At 37.4% G+C, this 21,233-nt stretch overlaps 1 protein-coding gene across 1 annotated transcript; it reads right to left on the reverse strand.

The window, feature by feature from the left end:
* Positions 1-564: 564 nt before the first annotated feature.
* Positions 565-18,349, reverse strand: LOC122318566 (G patch domain-containing protein 8-like). Its single transcript, XM_043136051.1, has 14 exons — positions 18,011-18,349; positions 15,544-15,747; positions 15,200-15,381; positions 7,849-7,975; positions 7,576-7,773; positions 6,785-6,832; positions 5,757-6,677; positions 5,531-5,641; positions 4,191-4,255; positions 2,732-2,783; positions 2,414-2,500; positions 2,296-2,339; positions 1,617-1,694; positions 565-1,555 (listed from the first exon to the last, which is right to left on the reverse strand). The coding sequence occupies exons 1-14, from the start codon at positions 18,110-18,112 to the stop codon at positions 958-960; spliced, it is 2,817 nt and encodes a 938-aa protein (XP_042991985.1). The 5' UTR covers positions 18,113-18,349; the 3' UTR covers positions 565-957.
* Between the last annotated feature and the right edge of the window lie 2,884 nt (positions 18,350-21,233).

Genomic DNA, 21,233 nt, shown 5'->3' on the forward strand with positions numbered 1-21,233 from the left:
ATTTTATCTTGTTCCTAATTCGATCGGGATTTTAAAAGTACACTTTGCTTTTATAATATTAAAAGGATTCTTACCGTCTGCCTGCACATGCAGACCATGCAATCGATGTACGTAGGGGGACCATTAATGGATCATCGCGATCTCTTCATAAGTGAAACCTATTGAATTTAATTAATGCTATTTCAAAGAAAATGTACTGCGAGTTTAAACTTTAAATAGAAGTGACAATCGATGTACGTAGGGGGACCATTAATGGATCATCGCGATCTCTTCATAAGTGAAACCTATTGAATTTAATTAATGCTATTTCAAAGAAAATGTACTGCGAGTTTAAACTTTAAATAGAAGTGAAGGTCATTCTTCCAGCCACCAGGAAGGTCGCCTATAAATTAGTGAAAAACAGGTAAAAAAAATGAGAGAAGAGAAAATGTAGGAAGACAGTCGGATTTTGTGACCAAAACCATGTGTTACAACTTACAGCCGTAATGATCGTTGAACCTTTTTTTCGTTAAAGCACAAAAACCTTGTAAAAGTTGTTCACAAAAACCTGGTATACAAGAAGGCTAGTACAATCAAGAGGTGTTGTCATTCCGCCAGCTAGTTTTGATTCTTGAATCTATTACACTGCTTGTGAAAAAGCATTTCTGACAAAAAGAGATAGCCATTGTTTTCCAGTGCTGTCAGCCAAATAACGTAAATTCCATCTAAAACAATAATAAAGAACAAAACTAACTATAAACTCTAAAATAACTATAAACTAGGCTACCTGTGGTGGAGTACAATCTAGTTGCAATCTCGGAATTATGTCAAAGATGATGAAGAATACCTAATAATTGATAGCTTAATGTTAACTGCACTGCTCAGATATCAAAGATAGCTGGAGAGGGTGGTAGGCGGAAGATTTTTAAGTGTTCTCCGTAGGAGAGAAGAAAAGGCTTGAGAAAAGATGACAAATCATCAACCTGTCATTCCCCTCCGGCGCTTCTTCCCACTCTTGGAGTCACGTCCCTGTGCTTTCGACGAAGTCGGTGACTTCCCCTTAGTACTTCTAGGCACCTTTGCAGAATCAGAAGAATTATCCTTCATATCCTCTCTCTCTTTTGCCTTTGATGAACCGTCCAATTTCATCTTGCCAGTACCATTAACACTAGACTTACCACCACTTTTGGGGTTTTTGTCCTTGGAAAGGGAGGCACTCTTTGGCGTGTCTTGCTTGGACTTTCCAGTCTTTTCGGCGTTTTGCTTGGACTTGGTGGAAGCTCTAGGTGTGCTGGTATTATCATCCTTGAATTTGCCAATCTTGGGTGTGTTTGGATCATTTTTCTTGGATTTTGCACCTGATTTAGGAGCAGCACCAACTGATTTACTACCGCCACTTCTAGGTGTACGATCCTTCGATTTGCCACTATTGGCATTCTCTGATTTACTTTCAGTCTTGAGAAAGTCATCTTTGGACTTGCCATCAACTTTATTGCCTTCACGGAATTTGTGACCAGATTTTGAAGATGTGCCTTTGGATTTGCTGGAAGAAGCACCTCCACCCCTAGAAGGTAAACTGGAACCCTTATAAGCCAGCCAAAAACACAGAAAAAGCTTATCACTAAAAGAGCACTCACTTTTTGGGTAAAGCATCCATCTTCGCTTGCTTAGTTGGCTCATCAGAATTATTTTTTGCTTTCTTCTTAGGGGGCCTGCTAATAATGATGAAAACAGAGTAAAGTATATGTTATAATGACTAAGCAAGAACATTGTGAAGAACACAAATCAGAAAGCCACAGGTGCCAAACATATAAGCCACTTTACATAAAGGACAATCACTAAATGAAGGGTTCTTTATATATATACATATAGGAAAAATGAAGGGATACATTAATGCAACTAAATACTCATAAAATAAAATAAAAAATGTGCCACTAAACCCAAAGGCTTTGCTATGGAAAATGTGCCACTAAACTCATTAATGCAGTAGGTTATTCACATTTAATGAATAAAAAACAAATCATTTCATAATTTCACTGCCATACTGCACAACATACCATGCCAGAGCAGGCAGAAACGAAATCCATTCATTCTATCAAAACTCAACGTCCCATCTATCAAAAAAAAAAACTCAACATCCCATATGATATGTCATATAAGTAATGGGACAGAATTAACAAAATGCTAAAATAGGTTCTGGGTGGCAAAACTTTGACAGCTAGTACCAAAGTCACAAATTTTAGAACATCTCAAGAGAAAACCACCATGCAACAAATTCTTGATTAAAAGATCAATACCAAAGTAGGCAATACGTACATTTCAGAAGAAGCATCAGGACTTGGTTGATCAGCTACTTGTTCCTGTAAACAGATCTTATCAGCATCACTCAAGAACAAAGTCTAAGCTACAAAATATAAATCAGGGAGCTACCCACCCCATCTGACCCAGAGTCACCTCCAATATATTCCCACTTTTCCTTCTTAAGATTTAACACTTCTTCATCGCCATCTGTATATAATACCTATACAGAATCCAAACAGCACATCCAATATAAGTAAAAATAAAAGTCAACACTAAATGCAACATACAAGATTTTTAAAAAAATATCTATTGTTTGAAAAAATCTAAATATTTTGTAAATCATGGAGCAACGACCCCATTAGTCAATACACAGAGAGAGAGAGAGAGAGAGAGAGAGAGAGAGATCACAAAAGATGATAATTCTTTGGGGCTTGTATAATGGGCATCTCACCCTATGCTTCTTTGAGCTAGAAATAAAAGAATCAATTACACCATCATAAAACCTGCAAAATTACAAAATAAAACGTAAGGGAAAACAAGCTCAACATCCTTGTAAATCCACCACGTATAAGGAGTTTCCCCATCAAGGACCAAACTTCTCCAGAGCATAATATAAAAGCAAATGAAACAGAGTTCAGTTAATAGGCAATGCAAAAGGTTAGATTATACAGCATACAGGTTCCAAGGTTGAAACTAGGAGCAGTTATCAAGACACTTCTGTTATAATTAAAGTAGTTACAAATCTAAGAATCAGAATAAAATAACCTTTAAGGGACCAGGTCTAGGAGCTTGCATGTCCGTGTGACAGCCATGATGTAAAGGACTAGGATCCACTGGGATCACACCCCTACATAAATCCCCTACATAAATCTGATGTTAGAGCTTCCTCTAAACCAAATAAAGACACCCGCTTTCGAGCTTCCTCTAAACCAAATAAAAACACCCGATTTCTTCATATACAAACCCCCAGAAAAGCTACTGCTTACTCAGCTTCCCAATTGAGACCAAGAACCATTTTATCATCTCATTCTTTTCAACTTCATTTGTAATTTAGATTTACATTTTCCAAGTAATCTGAGATACAACACCTCTAAACTGCACTGTGGCCACACATCATAAATGCCGCCAATGCTGTAAAGAGACGACTTCATCTCACTTTTACAACTCCAAAATTTCTCATATTCCCCCCTTCCAGATGAACCATAATAACTCCTTATAGAACAAATTTTAACAAACCCCCAAAAGGTGAAAAGCCATCTTATCTGAAGCTTTAGTTTTCAGGTATGATACAAATTTCTTACTTATTAAAAAAAAAAATCAGGTATGATATACAACAAAAGCTTGTTGGGTTGATGATGAATTAAAATTGATAAGATTTTAGTCATAAATAGTTGACAACTTTGCAATGAGTTATCATGAAAGAAACCAAGCCCCAATTGAAAAAAAAAAAAATGGCATGACTGAGTCTATAAATTCTTGAGGGCCTTAAAATGATTGAATAATACTGTTTATAAACACCCAATGAAGACCACTTTAAGCAATTCTACTGTAGGAATAAATGCATATACACATGCATGGCATTCAACAGTTTAATTTACAAGAAATGATTTGTACAAATCTCAAACAGACAAGCCTCACGCAAGCCCTAGTCAAAAAGTGTAAAAAAAAAAAAAAACTATTCTTTCTTAGTAGGACCCACTTTTTTACAAAGGACTTGTATGGAGATTGTCTATTTGGGGCTTATACCTAGCATTACTCTTAATTTACAAACTTTCCAGAAATGGATTAGAAAATAAATTAAGAAAATATAAAAAATAAGATATACAATGTCACAAAAAGCCATCATTTTAAAAGATTAATCGATGAAGATCCCCAATAGAGAACACGGAGAAGATAACGACAGTACTTACATCCGATCCTTAGGCCACCAAACCTTAATCTTTGAACCAACCAAGTTCTCACCATAATCAGAATCCTGAGATAGCAATCACTCAAATAAGGAACTGATTTCTAGTAAAATCCAAAGTACAAAAATATGCACGGATAATTCTTCGACAACTTTAAAATTGAAAAAACTGCTTAACATTGGAAATATTTAAAGGAGGAAAGCATTATAGACACAAAGAAATCCCACAAAGAGATCCACAAACTGGTACTGTGCCACGTCAACTTTTTTTTTTTTAATTTTTTTTCCCTTTCACTTCCTCCGCTCCCCGGTCTCTCTCCTGCTTTCCTTTCCCAGAGTTCCCCAAACAGAGCAGTGCCAGCCACCACCATGGTTGAAAACCGAATCCCTCTCCTGAATATTCAACTCTCCTTCCTCTTCTTCTTCTTCTTCTCTCTCTCTCTCTCTCTCTCTCTCTCTCTCTCTCTCTCTCTCTCTCTCTCTCTCTCTCTAAATCTTTGTTAATTTAAGAGAACCAAGAGAACTTGAAAATGAAGAGGGAGTCTGAGGATGTGAAGCGTGAATCTGGAAGGATGAAGGCTCAATCGTTTGATCTTTCTATTTGTGGCCACTGAATTTTTTTTGTGTTTCAAAGTTTATTCTGTTTAGATAATAAATTCATGTTTGAAAAGACAGATCTATATCATTCTGTGCTTTGGACAAAATACTTTTCTTTTTTGGGGTGATTCTTCAGCACCGAAGCATTTTTTTTTTTTTAATCAGAAACCCATAATCTTTTTTTTTTTTTTTTGATAAGTAAAGAAACCCATAATCTTGCAAACAGCCTAAGCTATTTTTCCTATCTCTTCTTCTATTTCTGAATAGATAATTGCCCGGAAAAAAATGCAGCATCACGGTGGTTTGAACGTCCAGAAATATGTTAAAGCTATAGAGGGCGAGCTCTGCAAGATCCAGAAAGCTAACTCTCTGTTTAGAGCTTGTTACCCAAGATAATTAGTCCAAAAGAATGATGAAGTAGACAGGAACGGAGAAAGGAACAACGGAACTGAGTTTGGGGGGTTGAGGAAGGAATGATCGAAAAAAATAAAAATAAATAAATAAATCACTGGCGTGGCACGTCAGTTTATGGGATCCCTTTGTGTCCCTAGCAGGACTTTTTATGCCAACAGTAATTTCAACACCCCAACAGGGGTAAAAGATACCAAAATAAAATGTACTCAGCTTCATGGAGGATATCCCATGTTAATATGACAGGCACAATAAATAGCGCCAGTTAGAAATTTCATTTTGAAGCTAAAAGCATAAGAAATCAAATATATAGTCTTACGAACCAAAGATACATACATTTTCTTTGCCTGGAGTAGGCTTTCTCTTGGAATTTGTCTTAGGGGTCTCCTGCAAGTGATGATCATCTTTGATTGATTTTGTGACTGACTTCGGTGAAGACACCATTTCCTACATAAATCATTGAAACAACATTTCTATTAGCTTTAGGATCCAGCACAAAAAATCTTGAGCATTATATTGACGCTACAGCACGCTCATGATTCAAAAGCCAATTAGAAAGTACTTTGTCATCAGCCTTGGCAGGAGATTTTGTTTCATCCTTCTCACGAATAGCTTTAACCTGTCCGCGCCTTTTCTTGTCCTCTGGTTGCTTTGAAGATGATCCATCACCAATCTTACTGCTTCCATCTACCTTCTTAGCTGTCTGCCTCAAAGGTTTTGCCTCTGAATCACTACTTTCCTTTTTAGATTCATCTACCACAGTCGGTGTTTTATTCAGAGTGGAAATCTCACTAGGAACCTTTTTCCCTGAGCGTCTTGTTGGTTTTAGCTCCAAATCACTTGTTGCTTCAGATACCTTTTCTGAAACTTCATCTGTTGATGGTGTAGCCTCCTTAGTCAAGCTCTCTTTTTTCTTTGGTCGTCCACCTGCCTTCTTGGAATAACTTTCATCAGGAAGGCTACCTCTTGAGGATAGGGGAGCAACATTCCCATATTCATTATCCAAAGTCTTAGGTGAGGATAGCTTAGCACCAGTCTCTTTTTCATTTTTTGGAGACCCAGTTGCCTCAACAGGTGGATCCTCCTCAGGAGTTGAACTAGGCACATCCTCACTGTGATTTTTATGCTCCAGCAGTTTCTCAGTTTCCATTTCATCTTCAATGACAGAGTTGTCAGGAGGTTCCGTGTTTTCAGAAGGTTCTGTTGATTTTTTTGTAGAGTTAAATTTTCTTCCTCTTCTAGTTGTTTGTTGGGGCTGGTGTTCTATGTTTATTGCGTTCTCAGTGTCCAAACTATCAGGCTCAGCATTGCTCGATGCGTTCATACTTATGGACGGATCAGGATGATGACCATCCTCTTGCTTTTGATCAGAGTTAGAATGTGGCAAAGAGTCATCTTCCCCCATCTGTGTGACACCATTGCTCTGAATAGCAGGTTTGACTGGTTCAGAAAAAGCTATTGCTTTTGATCTCCCACTATCCTCCTGAACAATTGAAAAATGATATAAAAGACACCTCAGGCTCACAAATTTAAGTTCCAAGATAAGAACAAATAATATAATTAAAGCATTAAATAAGTGGAAGAACATACCGGGGCTTCCTCATCCACAGATGACTTCACTGACTTGCTCTCATCAGCCTGTAGAATATAAACACAACAGAAGCATGAGTATATTCGCATCACAAGCAAATTATTATTATTTTTTGACCTCAACCACCAATGATTATTTGACCAGATTGGAAGAGATATAACAGGAGTCAACCACCCGCCCCCCCCCCCCCCCCAAAAAAAAAAGTGTAAAAAACATCACATAGGCTTCAAATCCATGTAAACCGATCATGATGTTTCGTGAACCTGCTCTCAGACAACCCACCTCAACAAAATTACCATACAAAACTTCTACAAAATCAACAAACAATCTCAACATTAATGCTACCAAAATCAGTGAATAGCATTGTTCCAAACCACTGTTTCTATGGAAACATCACTTAGTCAATTGAAATTTTCACTGTTGAATTATTAAGAAAATAGTTTTAGGAGAAGAGATGGTGATTGGAGGACACGGTGGTAGTAAGATTGTAAAATGGAAACAGTGATGCCAGATGAAAGTGACTAGATCTTTTTTTTTTTTTTTGATAAGTATGAAAGTGACTAGATCTTGGTTAATACTGATAAAATGTTATGAGACAAAGCACAGAGCAGATGTGTTGATGGTTATGAAGGGAGAACCAAATCGAGTTCTTTAGCATTCATGATAAGGCAACGAGGGACAGAACTTATGTATCGATGGTTTTGGAGAGAATCAAATAAGAAGTTATCTTACAATCCTGAAACAGCAAAAGATGTAAGTTTCACTATCTTGGGATAAATGACAAGATTACCGTATCTTTTCCAGTTGCATGGGCTTCATTCTGCTCAACAGCACTAGATGTCTCTTGGCATATCGAACCAACAACTTCACTATAATCATCGAAAGATATTCCCAAAGTTTTCACTGCTTGCATTAGGTAAGGCTTTACCTTCACAGCACAAGTTTCAAGCACTCTCTCTGCCAACTTCCGTGCTACAGGCAGAACTTCCTGGAAATGGAGGGTCAGAAAATTGATAAAATTGAGAAGGCAGATGAATATTGTCAGGCTCACTGCATAACTAACCTCATTGTCCTTTTTCACACTAGCTAAGATGGGAGTGAGCAAGTCTAGAGATATATCTTCACTTTCTTCCAAAACAAGGGTCATAATTGTCTCCATAGATGAGAAGACATTCTCTGGGTGATAATCCCTGACATTTGAGCAAGAGGAACCATAAGCAATGAAAAATAAATAACAAATACACAATTAAGTCCCAAAAAGTTTCCTGGTAACAGAAACTATAACTTATCAGATAGATATTCAAAACAGGAGATTCAAACTAAAAGATGATCAGGGAGTTAAATAGAAATCAACTGTGTAAAAAGAAAACTACACCACGTTAATGCTGAATAGCTCTCTTTTAAAAAAATTAATAAAATCAAAGCGCCCAAAATAACAAACAAAATCATGAGGATGAAAGACAGAGTAGCTGAAAATCAGGGAGCAAAAAAAGAGAGAATACATTAACTTATCAAAGTAAATTTGAGAAGAATAGTGTGGTAAGAAGAATGGTCAAAGACAAAGCATCAGGTCCAGACGGCTTTTCTATGGGATTCTTCCAAACATGTTGGGAGGTAGCGAAGGAGAGAATCTAATGAAGGTGTTCCAAGAGCTGTTTTCAGCTGGAAAATTTGAGAAAAATCTAAATGTCACTTTTATTACATTGATTCCTAAGAAGATTGGGGCATTGGACGTAAAGGATTATAGGCCCATTAGCCTTGTCAATGAGGTGTACGAGATCATCTCCAGGGTGCTTGCAAATTGCTAAGGAGAGGTATTGGGAAGATCATTACCAAACCACAAAATGCATTTGTAAAGAGTGGGCAAATTCTAGACTCAGTTCTTATCGCCAATGAATGCCTGAATAGCATACTAAAATCTGGTTCTACAGGTAGGGCTGTACAGAAAACCGACAAACCGGCCGGAACCGATCAGACCGGCCGCCGCCGCACGGAATCGGCCGAAACCGTCAGAGAACCGGTCGGCCGGCGGTAGGATTTAAGCCAAACCGACGTCGGCCGGTTCGGTTCGCGGTTCGCCCAGGGAAAAACCGCTGAACCGGCCGACTATATTATTTATATTTTTTTTGAAAATATTACTTATCTAAACGGCGCCATTTCACTCATTTAAGTGGAACGGCGCCGTTTAAAGCCTGTGCATTAAAAACATCACTTATGGAACGGCGCCGTTTAACTTAAACTTAAGTAAAACGGCGTCGTTTTAGGACTCAATAGTTGAAAAAAATAATAAAAGGAACGGCACCGTTTAACCCTAGGGTTAACACAGCGCCCGTCCCCTTTCTCTTCTTCCCCATTTCTCTTCTTCAACTTCTTTAACACATCCATCAGACCGGCCGCCGCCGCCCTCCTCCTCTCTCTCGCTTTCTCTCTCTCTCAAGGCACACGCAAGGCCAGCTCCATCGCCCCCCTCCTCTCTCTCAGTCTCTCTCGCTTTCTCTCTCTATCTCTCTCTCTCTCTCTCTCAAAAATTTCAATCACCGCGGCTTCATCGCCGTCTCTCGCTCTCTCTCCCTCAGCAACCGACGACGCCGACGAACCGACCGGAGTTACGCCGAGACCGAGGACGACGGTTTCCTCCCATTCTCCGGCCGGTTTCGGTCGAGATTTTCAATATTTTCACCCATCGGTGCGGTTTCGGTTTTTGTCCAAAACCGAAACCGATATGTCGGTTTTCACCCCTATCTACAGGGATCCTATGTAAGCTAGATATGAAGAAGGCCTATGATCATGTAAATTGGGAGTTTCTACTTTACTTACTGGGGAGGTGCGGATTTGGGGAGAGATAGTGTTTGTGGATCAGATGGTGCACTTAGACGGTGAGATTTTCAGTTTTGATAAATGGCACTCCAATTGGCTTTTTTAGCAGTTCGCAAGACTAAAGACAAGGTGATCTGTTGTCCCCACTCATCTTCGTCATTATTATGGAGGCACTTAGCAGGATGATATCGGCTTTGGTTATGAATGGCTTTGTGGATGGCTTCTCGGTTGGTGACCCCACTAGGGGTATTATTAACATCTCTCACTTAATGTTTGCAAATGACACTAGTATTTTGTGAGGCAGGCCAAAACGAGCTCCAGGCACTGGAGGCACTTCTACTATGTTTTGAAGCAGCGTCAGGTTTGAAAGTGAACTTTAACAAATCAGAGTTAGTGTCAGTTAGTAGGGTTAGCAACATTCAGCAATTGGCCAGTATGCTTAGATGTAAGGTTTCCTCTCTTCCCATGGATTACCTTGGACTTCCATTGGGGGTTGCCTCAAGGGCTATATTTTTTTGATAGGTAATCAAGAAGTTATATTCATAGAAATAGGCAAAGCCCAGGTATACAGGAAGTATATATGAGAAACACCTAGCTAGTGGTTACAATAGAAAGAAAAAGGTCCTAGACCCTAAGTCCATTACAATCAATGCCCCGCCCATAAGAACAATGACATAAGAAAAAAAAACTTTTAGCTCCTCCATAGTTCTCTCTTGATCTTCAAAGCTTCTAGCATTTCTCTCCCTCCAAATACACCAACACATACATATTGGGACCATTCTCCAAATTGCCGCTACTTGTGAGTTGCCAAAGAGTTCTCTCCAACTTGCAAGGAAATCCACCAATCTAAGGGGCATGACCCAAGACAGTCCTCTCCAACGGGATACAGTGATCAAGAAGATAGAACGTAGATTGGGAGGGTGGAAGCGGCTGTACTTGCCGAAAGGTGGCCAAATTACTTTAATCAAGAGTACACTTTCCAACTTACCACCATATTTCTTGTCTCTTTTCCCAATTCCAGCTAGTGTGACTACCCGGATTGAAAAACATCACCGTGATTTCTTATGGAGTGATGTGGGGGATGAATTCAAATTCCATCTAGCCAACTGGGGCAAGGTTTGCATTCCAATCTCCTATGGTGGGTTGGGAATTAAAAATATGAGAATTTTCAAGCGGGCCTTACTTGGAAAATGGTTGTGAAAATATAATATGAAATCGGAAGCCCTATGGAAGTTGGTAATTGATTGCAAATATGGTTGTTTGTGGGGAGACTGGTGTACTAGAGAGGTGAGTGGGGCTTATAGAGTGGGAGTTTGGAAACACATTAGACAAGAGTGGGGGGTTGTTATTTGTCATACCAAACCGACGCTAGGAGCAGGCTCTATAATAAAATTTTGGAGTGACATATGGTGCAGAAATAATGCACTAAAGGACTCGTTTCCTTCAGTTCTGGGTTGCATGTGATCAATAAGCTTTAGTGGCAGATCTCATGGTGTTATTGGGGGATCAAGTCCAATGGAATATCACTTTCAGTAGGGCAACACATTGGAAAAATGGCAACTTCGAGGACTTTTTTAGCATATTGTATTCTGCAAAACCGAATAGGCAACGAGCTAATACGTTGTGGTCGGTACCTGCAGGTAAGGGTACATTCTCGGTTCGATTCTTCTACAAGTCCCTCACACACTCGTTGAATAATCAGTTTCCATGGCAATGGATTTGGCGAAATAAGGCGCCTCCCAAAGCGGCATTCTTTATTTGGACAGCTTCCCTGGGTATAGGGGTGAAAACCGACCATTCGGTTTCAGTTTCGGTTTTGGACCCAAACCGAAACCGAACCGATATATCCTAAATCCTGTAAATCTCAACCGAAACCAGCGTTTGAAAGGGGAGGAAACCGTCTACATCGGTCTCGGCGTCACTCCGATCGGTTCGTCGGCGTCTACGGTGGCGATGGAGGCTACTTCTTACCTCAAAATGCTCCAGTTCAACACCGTGGAGAAGGAAAAAAATGTATGTTTTCCCATTGATCTTCTCCTCCACAACCAAAAAAAAAAAACCACCGAAAAAACAAAAAAAAAAAAAAAACCACCAAAGTCACCACCACAACCAAAAAAAACAACCACCGAATCAACAATGCCAAGAGCTGCGATTTGAGAGTGAGAGAGAGAGAGAGAGAGGAGGGGGCGGCATAGAGATGAAGAGAAGTGAGAAGAACTGAAGAAGAATCGAGGAGTTAAAACCCTAGAGTGAGGCGCCGTTTCATTTAGTTTTCTTTTTGAACTTCAAATGTTAAACGACACCGTTTCACTTAAGTGAAACGGCGTCGTTTAAGTAACGTATAAATCAAAAAAATATATAACTTATTACGTCAGCCGGTTCAGCGGTTTGAACCAGGGCCAAACCGCTACCGAACAGACGTAGGTCAGTTCTGAAGAATATCTACCGTCCGCCGACCGGTTCACAAGCGGTTCCGGCCGGTTCCTAACGCGGCCGGTCGGTTCCCGTCGATGGCGGCCGGTGGCGTCAGTTTCTGTACACCCCTACCTAGGTAAGATTTTTTTTTTTTTTTAAATTGGCACCAGGTGTCCAAAACAGTGTCTCAACTAATCTCGAGGGTGCACATGCCCTCAATAAGGAGTTTCCCGCAAGTACTCATCAGGTAATTCAAGGGAAAAATCCTCAAGTCCAATGGCCCCTAGAGATTGTTTGCACCTAAGAGAATTTGAACCTTAGACCTAAAGGGACCTTGGGTAAGATTTTGACAACAGATAACCTGAGGAAATGCAGGGTGATTATACTTGATTGGTGCTGCATCTGTAAGAAATCCAACAAGACTGTGGATCATCTCTCATCTCTTACTACATTGCGAGATTGCTAGAGCGATGTGGAATGCAGTGTTCAGCCGAGTAGAGTTATCTTGGGTAATGCCCACCACAGTGGTTGAGTTTTTGGCCAGCTAGACGCAACCAAGAGGTATTCCACAAATCAAAGCCGTGTGGAAGACGGTACCTATCTATATTATGTGGTGCATGTGGCAGAAGCGAAACGACCGGACGTTTAAAAATAAGGACCATTCACTAGTGGAACTTAGATCTTTATGTTTTAGAACTCCATTCCTATGGGCCATAGCGTAGGCTTTAATGGCCTTGATTTTCATGACTTTCTTGTTTCTATTGCTACAACCTAAATAGGTCTCATCTCTTGTATACCATCTTGTATACTTGGGTTATGCCTATCATTATCAATTCAAGAGTCTTCGGGAGACCTTTCGAGATCATGAACATTTTGTTGTGGGTGATGGTTCTTGTGTCAGTTTTTGGTTTGATAAATGCCTAAATAGTGTGGTAACCATTGTTTATGAGACACTTCCCTGCTATCTTTGCACTGGTTAGAGAAAAGGAGGCAACAATCACCGATCTTCTGGTCTTTTCAAATGGCTCCCCTCAATAGAATATTGATTTCATTAGGGCAGCCCAAGATTGGGAGTTGGAGTCTATTACGAAGTTCTTTACGGCATTATATTCCGCAAGTATTTCAAGGGGCACTGGAGATAAGATGCATTGGAGTCATTCTAAGAAATGTATTTTCTCTGTCATCTCTTTTTATCAAGTGCTTACGTCTATGTTCCCATGGAAGAGAAAATGGCAGACGAAAGCTCCTTCCAAAGCTTTTGTTTGGACAGCATCGTCGGACAAGATCCTCACTACAAATAATTTGAGGAAACGACAAGTAATTGTGCTAGATTGGTGTTGTATGTGTAAGAAGCATGGGGAGTCAGTTGATCATTTGCTTTTACATTGTCAGGTGGCCAGGATCATGTGGGATATTTTTTCTCACAAGTCGGATTGTCTTGGGTTATGCCTTATAGATTGGTGGATTTCCTCGGAAGCTGGAGAGGACTACACGGCGATTCACAGGCAGCGGCAATTTGGAGATTGGTACCAATATGTATGTGTTGGCGTATTTGGAGGGAGAGAAATGCTAGAAGTTTCGAAGATCAAAAGAGAACAATGGATGAGCTAAAAGTTTTCTTTTTTAAGTCATTGTTCTTATGGGCGGGGGCCATAGTTTGTAATGGACTAACTGTCCATAAACTTCTTTCTATTGTAACCTCAAACTAAGCATCTCTCATGTATACTTCATGTGTACCTGGGCTTTGCCTATTTCTATGAATATAATATCTTTGATTACCCATCAAAAAAAAAAAAAAACTTATCAAAGCAAACACATCCTCGTGTTGTGCAACAAAATCATGCCATGCCAAATCATTTTCAACAACACAAATCTCCTGTTTTTCCCTTCCACCCAACAACTCTTTTTATTATATTTTTTATTAATCGACTTTATTAAAAGCACAAAAGGGACGAAACCTAAGTACATACAAGATATAAAAGAAAAAGGCAACTAGAAAGGCCAAGACTATTCCAAGCCGAAATCCAGACAGAATTTTTAGCATTGTGGCCCTGAGCTCAGCCACCATCATCTTGCAATCTTCTTAAGATCAAAGTATTACATTCATTCCACCCAGCAAATTCTGAAGTACTAATCAATGAATGGATGAATCAGAAATCATATGCAACGAAACAATACATCCAAGTGTTAGTAGCTTTCAATTCCACTTTAACATATTAGCTAAAACAAGTCCTGTAATCACCATTAATAAATTTATTTGCAAATAATAACCTTATTGTGCCTGCTAACCTTTATTTAGGGGGGCAATTTCGCATAGAAACCATGTAAAGTGTACTAGATGTAGCAAAAGAAGAGTCTTTATGAACATCAGCTATATGAATTACCAAACAAAGGTACATAAGAAACAGTTTGGGCTTGTACATATCTACTTTTCATAAAAGCTAATCGGTCTTCCAAGATAACTTAAGTGAAATTTCTTTTTTTGAAAATTAACATAAGTGTAATTGCAGCTGTAAAACCAAGGAAAAAAATGTAAAATTGTTGTTTAGTATCCAACATATTTAGGGATCAACTTTTTATGGATATAACACTTTATATTTAGGCTTGGTTTAGATAGCAAAAGCCTCACATCTCATCTCATCTCATCCCATCTTATCTCAACATTCAAACACCACAAACATTTTTCAATTTCAAATCTTCAACTTTTTCATCTAATTATTATAACTTTCCCAAACTTCCAAACATAAGACAAAAAAAAAAATTAAACCTTTTCAAATCCCAAAATAAAAATACTACTAAAAATTATATTCCAACATTTTTTTATCTTTATAGTATTTTTATTCAATTTTTTCTCTCTCATTTCCCAAAACCCCATAAAACATCTCAACTCAAACAATTTCACTACTATTCACAAATCATTTCACTATTATTTACAGATCATCTCATCTCACCTTCCAAACAAGACCTAAAGTAAGAATTACACTCTCACTAACTACTCCAAACAACTCGACATATACATAAGCCTAACCTGTTTTAGACAGCACCACTCATGCCACAGTTAAAATGTTTGAAAAAACATCAGTCTAATAAGTAAGTACCATTTCACAAAGATAAAGTCACTACAGGCTACAGCAGATAATTTCAATGATAAAACATCCTTAAGATGGGGTGACGTTTCATACCTTAATGCCTTAAATAAATTCTGGAACATCTCAAGGATCAGAGCATCACATTCAAGATCCAACATCACCACGCATGACCTGACCTTGGCCACAGTTTCAAGAATTGAGGTCCTCTTTGTATATGACCGGCTGGAATTGTCAGAAAGATTTTCAAATGAAGATACTAGCAACTGAAAGATCTCCTGCAAAACATAAAGTGAAATATTATAAAAGCAATATGACACTGGAAATTTGTTTTTAAAAAAAAAAATTATAAGGGAATTTGTTTTTACAAATAATAATGTTGAGGCAGCTAGCTAGTAGGTAAAATCCCCAAATATATCCCACCCACAAAGTACAGATACCTTCATCTGGTTATCGTCATAAGGAGCATCAGGTGCAGTTATCCTTGTAATTTCACTGATGCAAGAGGCAACTGCAACTTTCACATCAGCATCTGAATGTCTAAAAAGTTTATCATCAATCAATGCTTTCAGTGATGGAGAAAGTGCACTTTGCATTGATTTGGTGGGAGACTGTTCCACTCTTGACAGACAATTCTCTACACGCTAAAATCACCAGGGATAAAGAAAGAGCGTGATTATGCAAATACAAGGCTGTCAGAAGAAGTAAAAAGTAACAAATTTTTCCATTTCCAGTCTGCCATCATTACAATAGTTAAGACAAATACAATTTAACCATTCACTAACGCTGGATACAGGCCTGAAAGTGAACATAAAAGTAATCTCATAACCAATAACTTTCAAAGATCAACAATTGCAGACTAGTTTGGAAACATTTGCAAAACAAGGTGCATCATTATTAATGAAACAGAAAAAAAGTGAAGATGCTGCATGTAAAACGAACTGAAACTTAACTATTAGCTATGTAAATCAAAAAACAACAGCATGATATTGTGATAGCAAGAGAACATAAGACACAATTCTTGCATTCTCTACGCATGCATGCTCCTTGTATCCCATAATTACCTCCATAACATTTGATTTGCCAAATTTTCCAAAAGAAGAAAATCCTTCAAATATTTCCCTTCCTAATATAATTTTCACTATTATTTTTGTGAACTGGTCATAATATTATTCAACACTAAATTGCAATATTCTCTAAAGAAATCAAGTAAATTTCACATTCACATCAAGGACAGGTACTTGATTATTCATGGCTGATAAAGCTCAGTTATAAATTATAATAGTGCCTGAGAATGTGTCCCATATACTCGGGCCTTTGTCAATTTTATGCTTAATAAGATTTTGTTATCGATCAAAAAATAAATTATAATAGTGCATGCTTGCTTAAAAGTATTAAGTTACTGATTGAATATGCACCATCGTCATAACTTATTACAGAGAGAAGAGGAGTCAACAATAATTTTTTAATATTTCAAAAATTGTGAATGTTCCAAATTTTGGAAACATATCTTATGTGGGTTCATTTTTTGTTTTTATATCTTATGTGGGTTCATCAAATAATACGTTATAAATTCAAGGTGGGGCTCATGTTAAACAAATCCAGGCTCACGAGTTTCATACATACACAGACAGAAGGCATTTATGCCTTTTATGCCCCATACACCTCACACAAAGGCCTGCAAAATCGGGCTTTACTACTTTCAGAAAAGGAAAATATATCGAGTATCTTTAACAACATATGATAAAAAGGTTATTACACCCTCAAGATACCCTTCTTCGAAAGGATATTGAATTCTCATATAACTCAATTCCAACCACAATATGAAAAATTGATACAATCCACCCCCACAAAAAGACATATAGCAGTGAATACATTAAAAGAATAACAGGCCTTTCTCCAGTACATGATTAAACAGCTAAACAAGCAGACACCCAAAAAGGGTAAACGCATTGAGATGTGTTCAAAAACGTGATTTTACCCAAAAAAAGGATATGAATGGAAAGAAATAAAAACTTCAGCTATTATAATGTTGTGCTTATCCATGACCGTCCTCCTTTGGAAAGTTATAGTACAAAAGCCAGTTCTGCTTGTCAATTATTCTCTTCCCAAAATTTCTGTGGGGAAGATGCCAAGCTCGTGAGTTTACAATTGAAATGTCTCTCCCTCTCTCTTTTCCCCCTCTCCTCCGGATAAGATGGCAAGTCCTGATTAGTGATTATAGCTCATTCGACAATATCCCAAAGAAACTACTAATGCGTCAATGTGTTTAATGCAGAAACCAAACAACTGCACGCATACCTGAAGATAAAAACTAATATATACATATATACAATATATATATTTGCGTGCAGACCAATTTAACAGAGAAACTAGCCCTACAATTACTTGTCTAAAAATCATCGAAGTTAAAGATACGATCCCTCATCCGAGAAACTTTCGAGGATGAGTGTTACAAACAAATAAAAACACAGCAGCTTAGCATCAAAAGATTAGTTGTATAGCATGCATAACTCCTAATTCAAAACAATTCCAGTATAATATACGTCAGTGGCACCGTGAAGTATTAATTCAGAAAAAATCGTATAAACTAAGAAAATAAGCAAAAGAATTACAATAAAACATGCAACACGTATAGAAGACAAAAGGCTAATAACACAGATGACGAAAACCAACAAAACCCTACATCACAAGCTTCAATGGTATTCAAATATCAAGAACCCGTCTCATTAAATAGAGGCAACAATCGCATCTACGGAATTTAATAAAAAGACAAAAAAAATGTGAGAATTTTTTTTAAAATGATCATTTTTTATAAGTAAAAGAATTTATTAAATAACCAAGGGGTTAAATAAATTAATAGGGAAACAAATTTTGAATAGGATTGGGGAAAAATAAGAGCTTTACGTCGAGGATTGGAAGGAGGTCATCCACGGAAGAAGGAGGGTCCACGAGCTTATTCCCAGCTTGGAGAAGCTGTTCTTCGAGTTCTGTATCCGAAGACGCCATTGTCGCTGGCTTCGTAACCCTGAATCCTTCCAAATCTCAGGCGTCTTGCGTCGATTTCAAACCATAGAAACCCTAAGGAGCGCACGAACGAGAAAGGAGAATTCGAATTTCAGCGAAAGAAAGAGCTATTAATTTTTAGAGAAGAAAACAAAATTAGGGTTTTTTCACAGAGGAGAATTGTAGGGATTTCCTGAAATTTCTGCAGAAAATATATACTAATAACAATAAAAGAACTCCGCTGTGAAATATCATACCCAAAATATATTGTGGGCCTATTTACATGAAGTCATCCAAATTATCAAACAAATTTGGAATATGAATGACTTTATTCTTTTATTTTATCACAATGTCGTAATGATGTCATTCAAATTATATAATAAAACTTGTATAATTAATTCATAGTTTGCTATACATAAACTTACACACCACATATCATATATTTTTTATCTTTTTAAATTTTTTTAAAATTAATTAAATTCTTTTACTCATTATCTATATCTTAAATATTTAATAAAAAAAAGAAAAAAATATATGATGTGTAGTGTGTAAAGTTTAAAATTTTTCATTAATTCAAGATGTAGGTGTTATGATGGATTGCTCGCTCCAAATCATTGAATTTTTAAATTTAATTAAAGAGTTATAGGTGAAAGTTGGCATGAAATTTGTGAATGATCTATCATTCGTGCTTGCTAACAAATAAATTTCTTATCTATGTTTTTAGCTTCAGATCGGTTAATCATGTAAGTATAGAACAACATAGACCAATAAAGCAGTGCCACGTAAGTGCTCCTTCGACTATCGTGGTGCGCTGCGTTGCAGGTGAACATGTATGTTGAGACTCCCACCCCAACCCTCTCTCTCTCGAATCAAAAACCTCTATCTCTCTGTTGAACTCAAAACCTCTCATTCACGAACCCTAACGTGACCTCATATATTAGAATCTTCTAGCCATGGAGTACTACAAGCAAGCAACACGTAGAGGACCAAATTCCTAGGATGCCAAGTTTGTCAAGGTCGACTACCGTTTTCGATCTTATTCTAGTCCGTATTATTTTCTCTTCATTTTCCCTTCTATTTTGGGAGGCAGTTAAGGCAAAAGTTAATGTTCAATGGTGATACATTTTCCATAATCACAATCTAGCTTAGTTAGTTAGTTATCTATTTGTGGGCTTATGTTGCTTTCGACAAATGCTTTACCACTTCTCTTGAATTAGATGTTTCTTTCTTTCTGGATGTGTTGTTTCTGAATAGTGAAATTCACCAGTCCATGTAGTATAAATCCATTGTACATGGAATGGCCATGACCATCACCCTAAAAGACTTTTTCATTTGTAGTCTGTATTTTGTAACTATTAAGAATCCTGCTATTCTAGACTTGTAGTTGTATTAGCAAAGCTTTTCCAGTTATGTTGTGATCACAACAACATTTGGATACAAAAATAAGAGAATGACAATTATTTTAAAGGAAATAAAAGACTGATTTGGACTAGAAATTGACTTGAGAGTGAATAACTTTTAGCCAAAAAAAAAAAAAAAGATAAAGTACATTCTTATGCACCAAGGAACAAGTTATGGGGATTTTGAATTTCTAACCTCGAGGATTCTAGAAAACTCATTTTATATTTGATACCATGTTGAGTGAAAGGGCATTCAACTGCCTAGGAGGGAGGGAGATATTGAGGAGAGAGAGAAAGAGAGAGACCGTGCATGAGAGTTTTATGGGTTTCGATTTTATGGTTTTACTTGGATGGGTTCGAATGAGAGATAAAGAGAGACGAAGGGATGTGTTTGGTTTTGCCTGGATAGGTTCAAAGCAGAGAGAGAGAGAGGTTTGGAATTTAGATGGCTTTCCGTGTTGAGAGAGAGAGAGTTTCCGTGTAGCACAGTTTGCAAATTGATGATGTAGTCCTTACATGGCTTTCACCTATTGGTTTTCAATAAAAATGGTTAGTAGGATAAATCGATGTGAAGTTATTCCCTTTTAGCTTACTTATTTTTGAACATCTAAAAATTGGATACTGCTAAATCATATATATCGTCGCTGATAAATAATCCAAAAAATAGTAGATAGTTTTTAAAATTCTCAATGTTATGATAAAATTGATAATCTATATAGTAATGTTAAATATAAGTTTCAAATAGACAAATTTCGTATAATTTTTTTATAAACAAAAAGTGGATTCCATTAAAAAAAAATTTATTTTCATTACTACGAGGGATGTGTCTATTTAAAATTTGTGCAAATTATTACTTACGCACGCGGACACACACACACACATATATATATATATACATATATGTTTTCGAAATTTAGTAGCTCCCTTCTTAAGTAGATGGGTAAAACTTGCATCTTTTAATGATTTGTAACTTAACTCATAACCATGCATGCAATATTGTATGGCAATTATGAAAGGTTGTTGTATCTTATTTTATGAACAATGGTAATTTTTAAAGCATGCAACTTTTTTGATTATCATAAAAATGCGTAAGAAATATATAAAAATGATTATATATTACAGAACTTGTACTATTATAAGGGCTTTGGTTGCATGACAAGTGCCACCTACTTTATGTATCACATGCCTCTCGTGGAATATGGAGAGGAGGAGGGATATTGCTGAGTGCTTTTAATCCAAGCCACTCTCACAAAGGACACCGATTTGGGAAAAAGAAAGTTGTGCTTTGACTAGATTATCAGTGTAAAATTAATTAAACTCTTTAAAATGGTTCCCTCGTTTAATATCAGCAAAAGAAAGTGGGCCAAAAGGTACCATTCATCGCATCTTTTCTTTTAGTCCAAGGTCTACATTTATCGCCTGCAATACGAGGGAAATTGTGAATAGTTTTGTGTCAACATCCAATAGAAATGTAAAAGACAAGCAAACTTTCTGGGTTTGTATGTTTTTGGTACCACACACTGTTTTATAAAATTTCTGAAACGGTGAAACCCCCAAGAAAGCCAAGATGGTTTTGATGAGATGCTGGTTTTTCAGGAAATTTTCCCTCATTTTTTGTAAAACTAAAGCTGTACTCTCTCTTACAGCTTACAAGCCAAAAAGAAAATTGTGCAACATGAAAGAGAGTTTGCTGTCCCTGTTTTTCTCCAAAATGCTAAAGAAAG

Source organism: Carya illinoinensis, chromosome 8, assembly GCF_018687715.1.
Source record: "Carya illinoinensis cultivar Pawnee chromosome 8, C.illinoinensisPawnee_v1, whole genome shotgun sequence".
Lineage (NCBI taxonomy): Eukaryota > Viridiplantae > Streptophyta > Magnoliopsida > Fagales > Juglandaceae > Carya > Carya illinoinensis.